Source organism: Salmo trutta, chromosome 28 (assembly GCF_901001165.1).
Source record: "Salmo trutta chromosome 28, fSalTru1.1, whole genome shotgun sequence".
In the NCBI taxonomy this organism is placed as follows: Eukaryota; Metazoa; Chordata; class Actinopteri; order Salmoniformes; family Salmonidae; genus Salmo; species Salmo trutta.
The window spans coordinates 33,117,613-33,133,808 of record NC_042984.1 but is presented as its reverse complement, the minus strand read 5'-3'; the positions used below and the strand labels follow the sequence as shown (position 1 = coordinate 33,133,808).

At 42.7% G+C, this 16,196-nt stretch overlaps 1 protein-coding gene and 1 pseudogene across 1 annotated transcript; both read left to right on the top strand.

The window, feature by feature from the left end:
- Positions 1 to 1,643: 1,643 nt before the first annotated feature.
- On the top strand, positions 1,644 to 4,855 carry ela2l (elastase 2 like). The gene is made up of 8 exons (XM_029719690.1): positions 1,644 to 1,752; positions 2,075 to 2,163; positions 2,504 to 2,601; positions 3,067 to 3,186; positions 3,555 to 3,691; positions 3,908 to 4,053; positions 4,286 to 4,438; positions 4,760 to 4,855. The coding sequence occupies exons 1-8, from the start codon at positions 1,713 to 1,715 to the stop codon at positions 4,775 to 4,777; spliced, it is 801 nt and encodes a 266-aa protein (XP_029575550.1). The 5' UTR covers positions 1,644 to 1,712; the 3' UTR covers positions 4,778 to 4,855.
- Positions 4,856 to 5,036: 181 nt separating this feature from the next.
- On the top strand, positions 5,037 to 16,196 carry LOC115166372 (chymotrypsin-like elastase family member 2A; annotated as a pseudogene).

Genomic DNA, 16,196 nt, shown 5'->3' with positions numbered 1-16,196 from the left:
GTTTCTATATGGACGTTTGCTCACAAATAAAATTCTAAGATAAGAATGCTGCTGCTCTTTCCTTTATGTCTTGAAACATTTTTAAATGAACCAGCATACCCATAGCATAGGCCTACACCCATACCATAAGCATGTCTCTGATTAATGAGAAGAACCTTTCCACAGTTAAGTTGTCTGGATGTCCATTGGATGATGGACTGCTCTTGATACACACGGGAAACTGTTGAGTGTGAAAAACATACTACTGTGCCATACCCTGTTCAAAGGCAATTCAATCTTTGAATGGCATACATCCTCCCCTTCATCTACACTGATTGAAATGGATTTAGCAAGTGACATCAATAAAGGATCATAGCTTTCACCTGGATTCACCTGGTCAGTCTACGTCATGGAAAGAGCAGGTGTTCCTAATATTTTGTATACTCAACGTATAATGTACAGCTGTTTTGTTATTATTAGATATGTGGACATGTTTTGGTGAATTAAGTAGTGATGGGCAAAATGTAGTCTTCAAGTATTTTTCATTAGAATGTGTTGAACCATTTCACATGGCATTCTTGGTTGAATCTTTTCTACTATTCTTGACTGTAAGACAAATGACACTATGTTAGTCCAGTATCCAACAACCTCCCAATTCTTCCATGCCCATGAATGTAGTTTTAAAGCAAAAGGCTTTGCTAAACATAGGTTCAACACACATTCTATTACTCCACAGAGAACTATTTGGCCTTTGTGGCTTTTAAAGTGATATCAATAAGGGATCATAGCTTTAACCTGGATACACTCAGTGTATCGCTGGAGTGATATAGAAAAACCCTTTGGACATGTTGCATAACAACCTGCCTGGAAGCAGTTAGGAAAAGTTTTTTTTTTTTTATCAACCTTGCAGATAACCTTCTTCTCAACTGTGTTACCCAGGTTCTGTGAAATCCACAGCTGTCATGGAATAACTCCGGTTGCCTAAATTGACTCCTAAGGAACAGTTGTCTACTAAAACAGATTTGTTGAAACAAATATTAACCAACGTTATTAATTACTATCATGAACTATATCTTTGTGTCTTGACCATTAAAAGAGTGGACAAAGAGAGGTAAAACATATGAACTAAGTCAGAAGCAGTACCTCGGAATCTGCATCTGAAACTAAAATGTCAAGTGAAATGTTTATAAAAGGCTATTGGTCATTGGAAAGGGCTTTCAGAAGTTTTGGACCGTAATGTAGCTTTTCAATCAAGTATCAACTCTTTAAAGGCGTAGTCCGGGAATAAAGTAAACAACATCCTCACATTAGCATGCAATACGATTCGATGACATATTACCATCACACTAAAATCCATATATTTTTTTAGATTGTGCGGTACCGTACTTACTTTATTTTATCTAGGTAATCATGCATTGGTAATCTACAATGCATGAAACATGCTGCATTGAGAAGCTGTGAGAAAAGCTTGCCACTACACATATGTTCAATCCAAGTCCTTTTGTGTTAATATTATACTTCAAGGGGAGTGGAAAAAAGGGGGGTGGGCAATTTTATCAGTGGCTGGGCTAGCTGTCCTTAGCTTCACCCCCAGCTTGGTTTTCAGAGTGGGCTGACTGATGAAACAGTTCCCAGAACCTGTTGAATTATTGTCTTACGTGTCAAACGTCATATACAGTAGCCTACAGTATAAAGGCATCCCTGGTGTGAAGACACATTTTGAAGATAAAAACATGATGAAGTTTGTAGTCCTTGCTTGTCTGGTTGCTGCTGGTAAGGATTCTACTTATTTGTTTTACTAATAAGAACAGAACACTATAGAGTGGCCTATTTTTATTCCATCTTCCGTTGGAATATTGACAGAATGCTACATTGCTAAACCTATTGAAAGGCTTTTAGAAAGTGGCATTGCAAATGAAATACACAAATGTGGATAGTGTATTCATGAAAACAATTATTCATTTCAAACATAATCAAAATGATTTAAGCTCAAAATGTGACTCAACAGTGTATTGATACTATAGTAATGTATGCTAGCTAACACCAGTAGACTGATGTTATATATGAGAGTTTGGAGTGTGTTTGTGTCCAACAGTCTACGGGTGTGGCATGCCCACTTTCCCTCCTGTGGTGACACGAGTGGTGGGAGGGGAGGACGTCAGGCCCAACAGCTGGCCCTGGCAGGTACTTTATGTTAAGTCAATGCAGAACATACATAGTGACTGTGACAAAGCTATCCAGTCCTCTCAGATCTGCTTAAAGGACATAGGGGGAAGAGGCTAGGCGTTGATTCGAATTGGGCAGATTTAAACAATCTTAACAGCAATGCATCAATACTAATCATTGCTTGTCAGTCAAACAGTTGTTATCAAACATATATCACAACCATGTTATATCTTCTGCAATCATTTATTCTGAATTCTCATATCAGTGAGATTGAGATTTTACCACAATTAAACCTTAAAGTGTAGGGGGCTTCAAAATTGAGAAATACTAATTATTCTCTCTTTCTTGTGTGTTTCAGATCTCTCTCCAGTACGACAGGGATGGCGAGTGGAGACACACCTGTGGTGGAACTCTGATTTCAAGCGAGTGGGTCCTCACCGCTGCTCACTGCATCAGGTGAGAGGACACTAGAATAGTAATGTTTAAGAGAGGGGGCACTTGGGGGCAGTCATGATGAGCAGGAAACATAAAATGGGCCACAGTTCTGAAATTCAACCTACAATAATAATGTTAAAGGAAGAAAAAGGGAAAGGGGGATACCTCGTAAGTTGTACAACTGCATGCACTCAGCTGAAATGTGTCTTCCGCATTGAACCCAACCCCTCTGATTCAGTAAGGTGCGGGGGGCTGCCTTAATCGACATCCACGTCATCGGTGCCCGGGGAACAGTGGGTTAACTGCCTTGCTCAGGGGCAGTAATGCTTCAATTTAATATATATATTTTTTGTCTTTTCAACGGATAACAAGAGCATGCTAGAGAATCAAAGTTTGACAGATTATTTGAATTTGATGAATTGGATATTCAGTGTCACTCCCTCATATTGTGTTCTGTATCTGTTCTCCTCTGTTATTCTTGAGCAGTAGCAGAACCTACAGAGTGAACCTGGGAAAGCACAACCTGGCTGAGACTGAGGAGGGTTCTCTGGCTGTTGGTGTTGCCAAGATCGTCGTTCACGAGAAATGGAACCCCCTCTTCATCCGGTAGAACCAATGCTAACTTTGCTATACAGTGGTACAGCTTAATTAGACACAAGGATGGTGAACAAGAGTAACACAGCAAAAATGGTAGTCTATGACTGAATAGATAGTTAATTCTTTTGGAATGCTATCTTATGTAGGACGGTCGGGATTACATTTCACAATTTTGATTTGTAATACAGTGCAAAAACGTACACTATAACATTAATAACTGATTGGACTTTTCAGTTAGCATACTTATGCTTACTGCTAATTAGAAGTCTACATACAGTGCATTCGGAAAGTATTCAGACCCCTTGACTTGCTCCAGATTTTGTTACATTACAGCCTTATTCTAAAATTGTTGACTGGTGTCTGTGTGTCTTCTGCAGTAATGACATTGCCCTTATCAAACTGGAGACTCCCGTCACCTTCACTGACTCCATCATGGCTGCCTGTCTTCCCGAGGCTGGCTTCATCCTGCCCAACAACGAGTCCTGCTATGTCACCGGCTGGGGACGCACCGTCAGTGAGTGACTGCACCTCTTGCACCATCCTCTCATCATGCTAATTAAAATGCAAACTTCAAATTAAGTGTTTGATGAAGACAGACATTGGGTTGTAAAACAATTTCCTAAATCTGGGTGACGAGTGCTCTAATTTTCTCTACTTAAAGAGTCGGACTTTAAAGAGAATATCTTTACCTGAGGTAACATGTTGTGTCGTGTTTCCCTCTCCTTAACAGCCGGAGGTGCCCTCCCTGACATTCTGCAGCAGGCCCTCTTGCCTGTCGTTGACCACGCCACCTGCTCCCAGAATGACTGGTGGGGCTTCCAGGTGAAGGACACCATGGTGTGTGCTGGAGGAGATGGCATTGTGTCCGGATGCAACGTAAGTTCTATAGCGGACCTTTCCAACAGTGCCCCATAACTATGTGATTATGCAAGGCACTAGCACATAATTGCAGAAATCACAATAATGAGTGTTTAAAAGTGACACTGGGCCATCCAACATAAAGAGAGGGCCATAAATGGCCTTAGGGCCACATTTTTCAGACCACTAGTATAGCGGAAGATAGAGCTGTACTGAACTTTATAATTTCTGGTTTTGTCCTTTGACACAGGGTGACTCCGGTGGCCCCCTGAACTGCCAAAATGCTGATGGAGCCTGGGAGGTCCACGGTATTGTGAGCTTTGGCTCTGGGCTGAGCTGCAACTTCCGCAAGAAGCCTACTGTCTTCACCCAAGTCAGCTCCTACATGGACTGGATCAATACAGTAAGTGCATTCAGCTACACATTCGGACACTTTGACTAGAGCTGTTATTACATAACCTAACTTTTAGTCGACAACCACATTTTTGTCCACAATGATTTAGATGTAAAAGGTGCCATGGTAAAAATGTTGCTGTAAAATATTTGGAGAGAGAAAGAGAATGACAATTTTGTTGATATTTCAAGTCAAGCTGCATGACATAACAATTAAGAGACTTTTAATCTTTGTTTTACAGTATCTACAGTATAACTACAGATGTTGTACAGTACACATGAATCATGATGAGGGCATATCTAATGTTTTTCCTTCTCATATTTTCCACAGGCCATGATGAGCAACTAAGGCAACAGAGCTACTTTTTGGGAATCCACTGTCACCATGTGGAAGGTTTGCTCGTAAATAAAACATTGAAAATAAGAACTGTGCTGTTGCTTGATTTAGTAAACAATGCTCAAATGTCATACATTGGGAAGTTACAAAATAATAAGTACTACCACACTTGATACTGAGCCACAACTTTTAAAGAAGTAACCTGAATCACAACACTCAAACATAAACACATTTTTGATCAGCTGATGCAGATTTTTACCAATAAGCAATAATGGCTAAGAAACATCTTGATACAATAGAAGGTAAACTATTTTCTTTGAAAGGAATGACTGTTATCGCCCTGTAGCCTATAACAAGAGACCATAACAGGGGGAGGAGCCATATCTGCCTATATGAATAACTGAGCAAATAGTTAGTATAAGACTGTGTATTCAAGAAGAAAAGTTATCAAATCCTATTATCCGTAGTTTATGTTATAAGGAGCTATAGTTTTTATTCATAGTCATCTTTAGGTTGCCTTGTGTGCTGTTTTTTAAATACATGTAAAGAATTGTGAAAGATTCTGCTTTGAGTAGCAATGGGAAAGTTCTGTCACTGAAAACATGTTGTGTCCCTTGCCCCTTACATATGTGGCCAGCTGTTGTGTCTGGTGTCCTTTCCCTCCACAACTCGTGTCACCACCATAGGAAAGGTGGCAAGGCCGTACCCGTAGACTATTCCCTGGTAGGCCGTCATTGTAAATAAGAATTTGTCTTAACTGACTTGCCTAGTTAAATTAAGGTTGAATGTGGTTTCCCAAATTGGCTTGTTGAGTTTCCCAACTGGTTAACTCTGGGTGATGCACCGAACAAACAGTACAGTATAAATACAGCCTTGATGTGAATACAAGGAGGGAAGATACAGGCATGATGAAGTTTGTCATTCTTGCAGACCTAGTTGCTAGTGCTAATGATTGTTTTACATGCAATACAAAACAAGTGGAATATGGATCAACTACATTCAACTGAATAAATAATACAGTTGAAGTCAGAAGTTTATGGACACCTTAGCCAAATACATTTAACCCCAGTTTTTCACAATTCCTGACATTTAATCTAAGTAAAAATTCCCTCTTTAAGGTCAGCTGGATCACCACTTTATTTTAAGGATGTGAAATGTCAGAATAATAGTGAGAGAATGATTTATTTCAGCTTTTATTTTTCATCACATTCCCAGTGTGTCAGAAGTTTACATACACTCAATTACTATTTGGTAGCATTGCCTTTAAATTGTTTAACTTGGGTCAAACATTTCGGGTAGCCTTCCACAAGCCTCCCACAATAAGTTGCGTGAATTTTGGCCCATTCCTCCTGACAGAGCTGGTGTAACTGAGTCAGGTTTGTAGGCCTCCTTGCACGCACATGCTTTTTCAGTTCTGCCCACAAATCTTCTATGGGATTGAGGTCAGGGCTTTGTGATGGCCACTCCAATACCTTGACTTTGTTGTCCTTAAGCCATTTTGCCACAACTTTGGAAGTATGCTTGGGGTCATTGTTCATTTGGAAGACCCATTTGCGAACAAGCTTTAACTTTCTGACTGATGTCTTGAGATGTTGCTTCAATATATCCTCATAAATTTCCTTCCTCATGATGCCATCTATTATGTGAAGTGCACCAGTCCCTCCTGCAGCAAAGCACCCCCACAACATGATGCTGCCACCCCCGTGCTTCACGGTTGGGATGGTGTTCTTCAGCTTGCAAGCCTCCCCCTTTTTCCTCCAAACATAAAGATTGTCATTATGGCCAAACAGTTCTATTTTTGTTTCATCAGACCAGAGGACATTTCTCCAAAAAGTACGACCTTTGTCCCCATGTGCAGTTGCAAACCGTAGTCTGGCTTTTTAATGGCAGTTTTGGAGCAGTGGCTTCTTCCTTACTGATTGGCCTGTCAGGTTATGTCGATATAGGTCTTGTTTTACTGTGGATATAGATACTTTTGTACCTGCTTCCTCCAGCATCTTCACAAGGTCCTTTGCTGTTGTTCTGGGATTGATTTGCACTTTTCGCACCAAAGTACGTTCATCTCTAGGAGACAGAACGCGTCTCCTTCCTGAGCGGTATGACGGCTGCGTGGTCCCATGGTGTTTATACTTGCATACTATTGTTTGTACAGATGAACGTGGTACCTCCAGGCATTTTGGAAATTGCTCCCAAGGGTGAACCAGACTTGTGGAGGTCTACAATTTGTTTTCTGAGGTCTTGGCTGATTTCTTTTGATTTCCCCATGATGTCAAGCAAAGAGGCACTGAGTTTGAAGGTAGGCCTTCAAATACATGATGTCAATTAGCCTATCAGAAGCTTCTAAAGCCATGACATAATTTTCTGGAATTTTCCAAGCTGTTTAAAGGCACAGTCAACTTAGTGTATGTAAACTTCTGACCCACTGGAATTGTGATAATGAATTATAAGTGAAACAATCTGTCTGTAAACAATTGTTGGAAAAATGACTTGTGTCATGCACAAAGTAGATGTCCTATCCGACTTTCCAAAACTATTGTTTGTTAACAAGAAATTTGTGGAGTGGTTGAAAAAAACGAGTTTTAATGACTCCAACCTAAGTGTATGTAAACTTCTGACAAATGTACCAAATGTTACAGTAGTTTTGAACAAATCCTACCCAATACAGATGCATGCCTTAAAGTGAACTAAAATGTCAGAATATGTCAGAAGTAATAGTGAGACCAACTCCCAATTTCAAGTGTGGCATTTAGCAAATACATTTTACTGGATAATACATCATGTATCCTTAAATCCACAATAGTAGTTGTAATTCTCGAACTTTAGACACAATTGTTATGCTACACCCTGTCCTTGAGGTAGACTGAAACGCCACAGTGAATCCACTTCTGTATTATAGCCATTAATGATAGGCTTTACTTCTTACAATGTGAAAGTACCTGTATCTTGTAATTGGGTGAATTTTGTATTTGGCTGCCTTATCAGACCACCCCATGCATTCAAAATACCTGTACCTTCTGTTTATAAGAACATTACCTCCACTCTCTTTGTATTTACTGTTTCACAGCCTACGGGTACGGCCTTGCCACATTTCCTCTGGTGGTGACACGAGTTGTGGCGGGAAAGGACACCAGACACAACAGCTGGCCCTAGCAGGTGAAACCAAGGCTAGATTCGATTCAGAAAGCTGACATCCTTACCTCATCCAGTTGAGGAATTAAAAACAATAAACTCTTCCCCTTGCTTGGTAGGTGTTTAATCTCTATTCCTGTAGTGTTTAATATCTTATTACTTTATGGATATAATAAGGAAGACTCCAAATACAATGATGTGAACTTGAGTTATACATTTACTGAAGTAGCTAGTTAGCAATACAATAATAACATGGCGCAACACTACGCATGACCAAGGGCGCTCGCTACTTAAAGTGGACATCAGTAATTAACAAAACATTTTCTCCCTTGTACAATCAATCAGAGTTCACTTTTACCAAACCATAAAGCAACACATTTCACAAAACTTGTATTCTTCTTTGATTTTAACTTTAACGGATGTGGAAGGGCTTGCAAACCATTACAGACTACAAAGGGAAGCACAGCCGAGAGCTGCCCAGTGACACAAGCCTACCAGACGAGCTAAATTCCTTCTATGCTCACTTCGAGGCTTATAACACTGAAACATGCATGAGAACACCAGTTGTTCTGGAAGACTGTGTGATCACGCTCTCCGCAGCCGATGTGAGTAAGACCTTTAAACAGGTCAACATTCACAAGGCTGCAGGGTCAGACGGATTACCAGGACATGGACTGTGAGCATGCGCTGACCAACTGGCAAGTGTCTTCACTGACATTTTCAACCTCTCCCTGTCCGAGTCTGTAATACCAACATATTTTAAGCAGACCATCATAGTGCCTGTGCCCAAGAACACTAAGGTAACCTGCCTAAATGACTACCGGCCTGTAGCACTCACATCTGTAGCCATGAAGTGCTTTGAAAGGCTGGTCATGGTTCACATCAACACCATTATCCCAGAAACCCTAGACCCACTCCAATTTGCATACTGCCCCAACAGATCCACAGGTGATGCAATCTCTATTGCACTCCACACTGCCCTTTCCCACCTGGACAAAAGGAACACCTACGTGAGAATGCTATTCATTGACTACAGCTCAGCGTTCAACACCATAGTGCCCTCAAAGCTCATCGATAAGCTAAGGACCGTGGGACTAAGCACCTCCATCTGCAACTGGACTTCCTGACGGGCCGCCCCCCAGGTGGTGAGGGTAGGTCACAACACATCCTAACTGGTTGCATCACTGCCTGGTATGGCAACTGCTTGGCCTCCGACCACAAGGCACTACAGATGGTAGTGCAAACGGCCCAGTACATCACTGGGGTCCCTGTACCACCCCACTGCCCTCTCCAGCTGTGCCACTTCCAGGAGTTCTCTGTGCCTGTTCTCTCTCAGTTGTTGTCCTGTTTCCTTTGGAATGCAGTTGGTTAATGTGACGCCGCCACATCATGTTTGGGCTCACTTGAACCTGGTAAGTTCTTTGTTCCATTTGTGTGTGTACTTGTATATTTCTCTCCTCTTCAGGAGCGGCAGATAGCCTCGAGGTTAGAGCGTTGGGCCAGAAACCAAAAGGTCGCTGGTTTGAATACTGGAGCCGACAAGATAAAAAATCTGTTGCTGTGCCCTTGAATTACTCCAGGGTTGCTGTACAATGGTGACCCTGGCTGTGACCCCACTCTCTGCGGGTGTCTCAGGGGGAGTTGGGATATGCAATAAACACATTTCCATTACACACTTGTGTGTAAAAGGACAAACATAAGCACCCCCCAAATTATTCTGTAGTCTCGCACCATCACTCCCTATCCTGTTTGGAGATTGGGCTCACAGCCGCCGGAGAGCATCTTTGTTCAGCACTTCATTGCACCTGTTTGGCTTCACGATGTCCAGCCATGTGTGGAGAGGCCGTCCGAACATTCAGTTCTGCTGGGCTTTCATTTGTCGTGGCATGTGGGGTATTTCAGTACAAGTCCAGGAACTTGGTCAGTTTTGTTTACAAAGTCCCTTTGTCTCATTTTGCTGTGCATAGTCCTTGCTTTAGGGTTTGCACAAACTGTTCTGCCAGCCCATTGGTGGAAGGGTGAAACAGAGCTGAGGTTGAATGTTACTGACATGAATCGTGTAAACTCGTCACTTACAAAAGCTTGCTCGTTGTAGCTTACAGTTGCAGAGGCAATCCGAAGTGTGCAAACTCTGTTCTGAGGCACTCTATAGTCTGAGCTGAGGTGGAGGAGTCAACGCAAAACATCTCTGGCCATTTGGAATGGGCATTAACTATGAACATGTGCTTTTCAAAGGGGCCGGCGTAGTCCACATGAATTCTCTGCGATTGGCTCTGTGGGCCATTTCCAAGGGTGGATTGGGGCAGGAGCAGGCATGTGAAGGGTTTCCAAACATCCGTTACAGTTCTTTGCCAATATTTTCTATCTGTTGATCCAGACTGGGCCATCAGAAGTGGCTCCTCGCGAGCAGCTTCTATTTTACAATTCGAACATGCCCGTTATGTAGTTGCTGCAAAACCTGATGTTGGCATTTCTGGGGTATCAAGACTCTCATTCCCCACATCAAACATCCTTGGTGTGTTGTAATTTAGTTTCTCCACTGGAAATAAGGTGCAGCTCATTGCTGCCCTTAGCTGACCATCCTGACATGGTGTAGGTGTATGCTTTTGACAATGTCACATCTTTCCTTGTCTCAGATTTGATGACTGTTCTTGACAGGTAGTGCCTTGAGCTGAAAAGGTATGGAAAATGTCCACTGCATCTATTCTCCTATGTTTTTCTCTTGTAAAGGGCAGTCTGGATAATCCATCTGCATTTGTGTGGAGGGACGTCGGCTTAAACTCGATGTCATACATACATGGCAAGGATCAAGGCGTAAAAAGCTGTAACCCGGCTGCTGTTATGGCCGGAAACACCTTTCTTTGAACTGAAAATGGAAAGCAACGGCTGGTGATTCATAACCAGCAAGAAACGCTCAACATACAGGTATGTGTGGTATTTCTTGATGCGCCACACAAGCACCAGTGCTTCTTTGTCGATTTGTGAGTAGTTCTTCTCTGCATCATTCAAAGTTTGTGACGCAAAGGCCACTGGCCTCTCTGACACATCTTTCAGTGTGTGTGAAAGAACACTTCACTGGCAGTACGGGGTCGTAATGCACCAGGACCTGCTCTGATGTGAGGAGCTGCTTTGCCTCAAGAAACACATTTTCACACTATGCTGTCCACTGCCATTTCCTTTTCTTTTCTAGGAGCTGGTTGAGAGGTTGTACTGCTGAAAGGTTTGGGAGGAATCTTTTGTAGTAATTGATCAGTCCAGTGAAAGATCTCACTTGTCACATTTTTTACGGTCGTGGTGCCTGAACCACTGCATCGATTTCGCGTCCATAGAAGATCATCTTGTCTTTGAAGAACTTACACTTCTGTAAGTTTGAGTGTAGTCCGTACTATTTCAGTCTTCTCAGGACCTCTTCCAGGTTAGCCAGGTGCTCTTTGTCTGTGTGCCCTGTTATGATCATGTCATCCAGGATACACTGGGTTCCTGGGATTCCTTGCCAGATCTGGTCAATGGTTCGTTGCCAAATGGCTGGGGGTTATACCTGTATAAACCTTTGTGTGTTTAACGTCAGGTATGGTTTGGAGCTCTCTTTTTAAATGATAAAAAAGTAACGCTTATTTAACTAGGCAAGTCAGTTAAGAACAAATTCTTATTTACAATCAAGGACTACACCGGCAAAAACCAGGATGGCGCTGGGCCAATTGTGCGCCGCCCTATGGGACTCCCAATCACGGCCGGTTGTGATACAGCCTGGATTCTAACCAGGGTGTCTGTAGTGACACCTCTAGCACTGAGATGCAGTGCCTTAGACCGCTGCGCCACTCGGGTGCTTCAACCAGTAGCTGCAGGTAAGCCTGTTTCAGTTGATTTTACTGAAGTGTTTCCCACCAGCTAGTGCAGCAAAGATGTCATCCAGACGGGGCAGGGGGTATTGTTCCACATCCAACTTTGAATTCACAGGGACCTTGAAGTCCCCACACTTTCAAACAGACCGTCTTTCTTTACAATGGGAGCAATGGGTGTGGCACATTCACTTCTGTCCACTTTCGTCAGGATCCCTGTATCCGGCAAGCAATAGATTTCCGCTTCCACCTTTGGTCTCAAGGACTATGGAACGGATGTGGCTTTGCAGAATTTTGGGGTTGCATCATCTCTCAGTATGAGTTTGGCTGTTAAGCCTTTTAGTGTTCCCATCTGATCACCTAAAACGGTGCCGTAATTCTTCAGCAAATGTTCCAGTGTTTGGTCTGTGCCTTTCTCTTCAAGCTGGGACGTCTGAAGCATTTAAGTCACACCAGTTCAGCTTTATTTTGAACAGCCATTCACTGCCAAATAATGGGGGACCAGTTCCAGGCACCACATACAGCTGCAACTGCTGTGTTTGCTCCCCATAACTCACTCTGACCTGCAACTCCCGCATTGATCTCAATCTCTCTTCTGAGTATGTCTTCAGCAACACATTTGTTTTCTTCAGCTTGATAGCCTTGATGTGCTCATTGTAGACAGTTATGGAAATTATAGACACTGCATTTTGAATGGTATGCCTTCAATTTCTGGTGTCACCCATATTATGCTACTGCTGGGAGAAGTCAGTGTGTTTAACTCCATTGTACCATGAATTGTTCATCTGAATCACTGCCACTCTGCTAGTGCACAGACCATTTCGTTTTCTCAGTTTCCCTGTTGTGACTATATTTTGCTCTACATGCTCTTTTAATGTGTCTCTTCTATTGCATTTTGGACAGATTTCGTTTCTGAAACAGAAGTCCTCTGCCTTGTGGCCATCTCTGGCACCCCTGTTGCATTTTTTCAGCCACAGGGGACGCTGTCGGCTGCGTGAACATTTGTGCAGGAACGTTTTGAAAGGAGGTCAGTATTTATTTTGCAACTCAATTGCATCTTTGGTAAGGATTTCCAAAGCTACAGTCAGATCTGTCTCTGTGAGCAAACGTTTCTGAATGTGTTCATGTTTCAGTCCACAAACAAATCTATCCCTTAATGTCTCCAAACTGGCAATGCCCATACAGTTTCTTCAACTCAGCTACATATGTACAGTGGGGGGAAAAAGTATTTGATCCCCTGCTGATTTTGTATGTTTGCCCACTGATAAAGAAAGGATCAGTCTATAATTTTAATGGTTGGTTTATTTGAATAGTGAGAGACAGAATAACAACAAAAATATCCAGAAAAACGCATGTCAAAAATGTTATAAATTGATTTGCATTTTAATGAGGGAAATAAGTATTTGACCCCCTCTCAATCAGAAAGATTTCTGGCTCCCAGGTGTCTTTTACACAGGTAACGAGCTGAGATTAGGAGCACACTCTTAAAGGGAGTGCTCCTAACCGCAGCTTGTTACCTGTAAAAAAATACCTGTCCACAGAAGCAATCAATCAATCAGATTCCAAACTCTCCACCATGGCCAAGACCAAAGAGCTTTCCAAGGATGTCAGGGACAAGATTGTAGACCTACACAAGGCTGGAATGGGCTACAAGACCATCGCCAAGCAGCTTGGTGAGAAGGTGACAACATTTGGTGCGATTATTCGCAAATGGAAGAAACACAAAATAACTGTCAATATCCCTCGGCCTGGGGCTCCATGCAAGATCTCACCTCGTGGGGTTGCAATGATCATGAGAATGGTGAGGAATCAGCCCAGAACTACACGGGAGGATCTTGTCAATGATCTCAAGGCAGCTGGGACCATAGTCACCAAGAAAACAATTGGTAACACACTACACCGTGAAGGACTGAAATCCTGCAGCGCCCACAAGGTCCCCCTGCTCAAGAATACATATACATGCCCGTCTGAAGTTTGCCAATGAACATCTGAATGATTCAGAGGACAACTGGTGAAAGTGTTGTGGTCAGATGAGACCAAAATGGAGCTCTTTGGCATCAACTCAACTCGCCATGTTTGGAGGAGGAATGCTGCCTATGACCCCAAGAACACCATCTCCACCATCAAACATGGAGGTGGAAACATTATGCTTTGGGGGTGTTTTTCTGCTAAGGGGACAGGACAACTTCACCGCGTCATTTGACGGGGCCATGTACTGTCAAATCTTGGGTGAGAACCTCCTTCCCTCAGCCAGGGCATTGAAAATGGGTTGTGGATGGGTATTCCAGCATGACAATGACCCAAAACACACGGCCAAGGCAACAAAGGAGTAGCTCCAGAAGAAGCACATTGAGGTCCTGGAGTGGCCTAGCCAGTCTCCAGACCTTAATCCCATAGAAAATCTGTGGAGGGAGCTGAAGGTTCGAGTTGCCAAACATCAGAATCAAAACCTTAATGACTTGGAGAAGAAAATGCAAAGAGGAGTGGGACAAAATCCCTCCTGAGATGTGTGCAAACTTGGTGGCCAACTACAAGAAACGTCTGACCTCTGTGATTGCCAACAAGGGTTTTGCCACCAAGTACTAAGTCATGTTTTGCAGAGGGGTCAAATACTTATTTTCCTCATTAAAATGGAAATCATTTTATAACATTTTTGACATGCGTTTTTCTGTATTTTTTTTGTTGTTATTCTGTTTCTCACTGTTCATATAAACCTACCATTAAAATTATAGACTGATCATTTCTTTGTAAGTGGGCAAACGTTCAAAATCAGCAGGGGATCAAATACTTTCCCCCCCACTGTATTAACACCCTTGGGGGGAAAAACTATTCTCCTTGCTTGGTAGGTGTTTAATCTCTATTCCTGTAGTGTTTTATCTCTTATTACTTTATGGATATAATAAGGAAGACTCCGAATACAAGGATGTGAACTTGAGCTTTATATTTACTGAAGTAGCCTGTTAGCAATACAAGAATAACGTGGCGCATCACTGCGTATGACCAAGGGCGCTCAGTCCTTAAAGGGGATATCAGTAATTAACAGAACATAACAATTCCTATATTATTATCGGTTCTCTTTCAATTATTTGTTTCGATATCTCACTGTGCGATTCACCTAATCTCTAAGTAGCTCGAAGAACCAATCATACACCTGTGATGAGGGAGCCCTGCAGTGATAGCTCACTCACTCATAATATCGGGGTTACGCAAGTAACCTTATGTTATCAAGAAACTAATGGGAGCATTTTTTTCTAAATGGAATCAAGCCCCTGCACTTTACACTTCAACTTAATCTTGGTACCCAGAACTAACTGTCACAAGAGACTAACTTCAACCTGATAGCAGAGATGCTAACTATCCGTCCTGTCCTCTGGATTCCAGATCTCTCTCCAGTTCAATGATATTGGTGCATGGAAACAGGTGTTTAGTGGCACTCTGATCAACACTGACTGGATTGTCACGGCTGCCCACTGCATTATGCAGTAAACACATACAAGCCATACAACACTTTGGTGGCCTTACCTTACATAAACACAACATTGTTTGCACGTGTAATAGCCCTCAATAACACTTGGTGTCAGTAGATGTTTGTGGCTTAGCTGTGCTTGGTTACACATACAGCAGTAGCAGGACCTACAGAGTAGAGTTGGGCAAGCACAACCTGAAAGAGACTGAGGAGGCCTCTGTGCCGATGGGCACCTCCAAGATCATCATCCACCAGAGCTGAACCCCCATCCTCAACCGGTAAAGTAATTGCTTCCCCTAACTGGTGTAAGGTCACTGCACCAGTAAACACCAACAGTAACAATACAATCACAGCTAGCACACTAAATTACCAGACTTACTAAACCTACCGTTAATTTTGGAAGATCGCTGTCAGACTATACGTCTTTATGTGTGTATTGTGAGCTCATTGGGGGTTTTAACCGTGTGTCTTTTGCAGTAATGACATTGCCCTGATCAAGTTGGAGACCATGTGACCATCACTGACTCCATCATGGCTGCCTGTCTTCCTGAGGCTGTCTTCTGCCTGTCTTCTCTACAGTGTGTCTGCACCTCTTCCTCATTTTCTCTATTATTTTCCTGTGTGGAAACCTGGTTATGTTTCCTAGTCCAACCCTGTGGGCACTATGGTCCAGAAACTCTTACCAGGGTAAAGGTCAATTCCATTTCAATTCCGTCAATTCAGGAAGTGAACTGAAATTCCAATTCCACATTTTCCTCATTTAAACGCATTGAAGAAAATGTGGATTTCAGTTTACTTCATGAATTGAAATGTAACCGACCCTAGTCCTGGCTCTTACCTGTTGTGATCCTCAGCTGGAGGCCCCATCACCGACATCCTGCAGCAGGCCCTCGTGCCTGTCGTTAACCATGCAAGCTGTACACAGCCTAACTGGTGCCGCGTCCTGACCACTGACATGTTGGTCTGCACTGGAGGAGATGGCGTCGTGGCCGGGTGA

Bases quoted from the DNA above. Each gene is read 5' to 3' on its own strand.
- ela2l (XM_029719690.1), top strand. From the start codon at position 1,713: ATGATGAAGTTTGTAGTCCTTGCTTGTCTGGTTGCTGCTG. The intron at 2,164-2,503 runs GTACTTTATGTT...TGTGTGTTTCAG, and splicing joins CCAACAGCTGGCCCTGGCAG to ATCTCTCTCCAGTACGACAG. The intron at 3,187-3,554 runs GTAGAACCAATG...TGTCTTCTGCAG, and splicing joins TGGAACCCCCTCTTCATCCG to TAATGACATTGCCCTTATCA.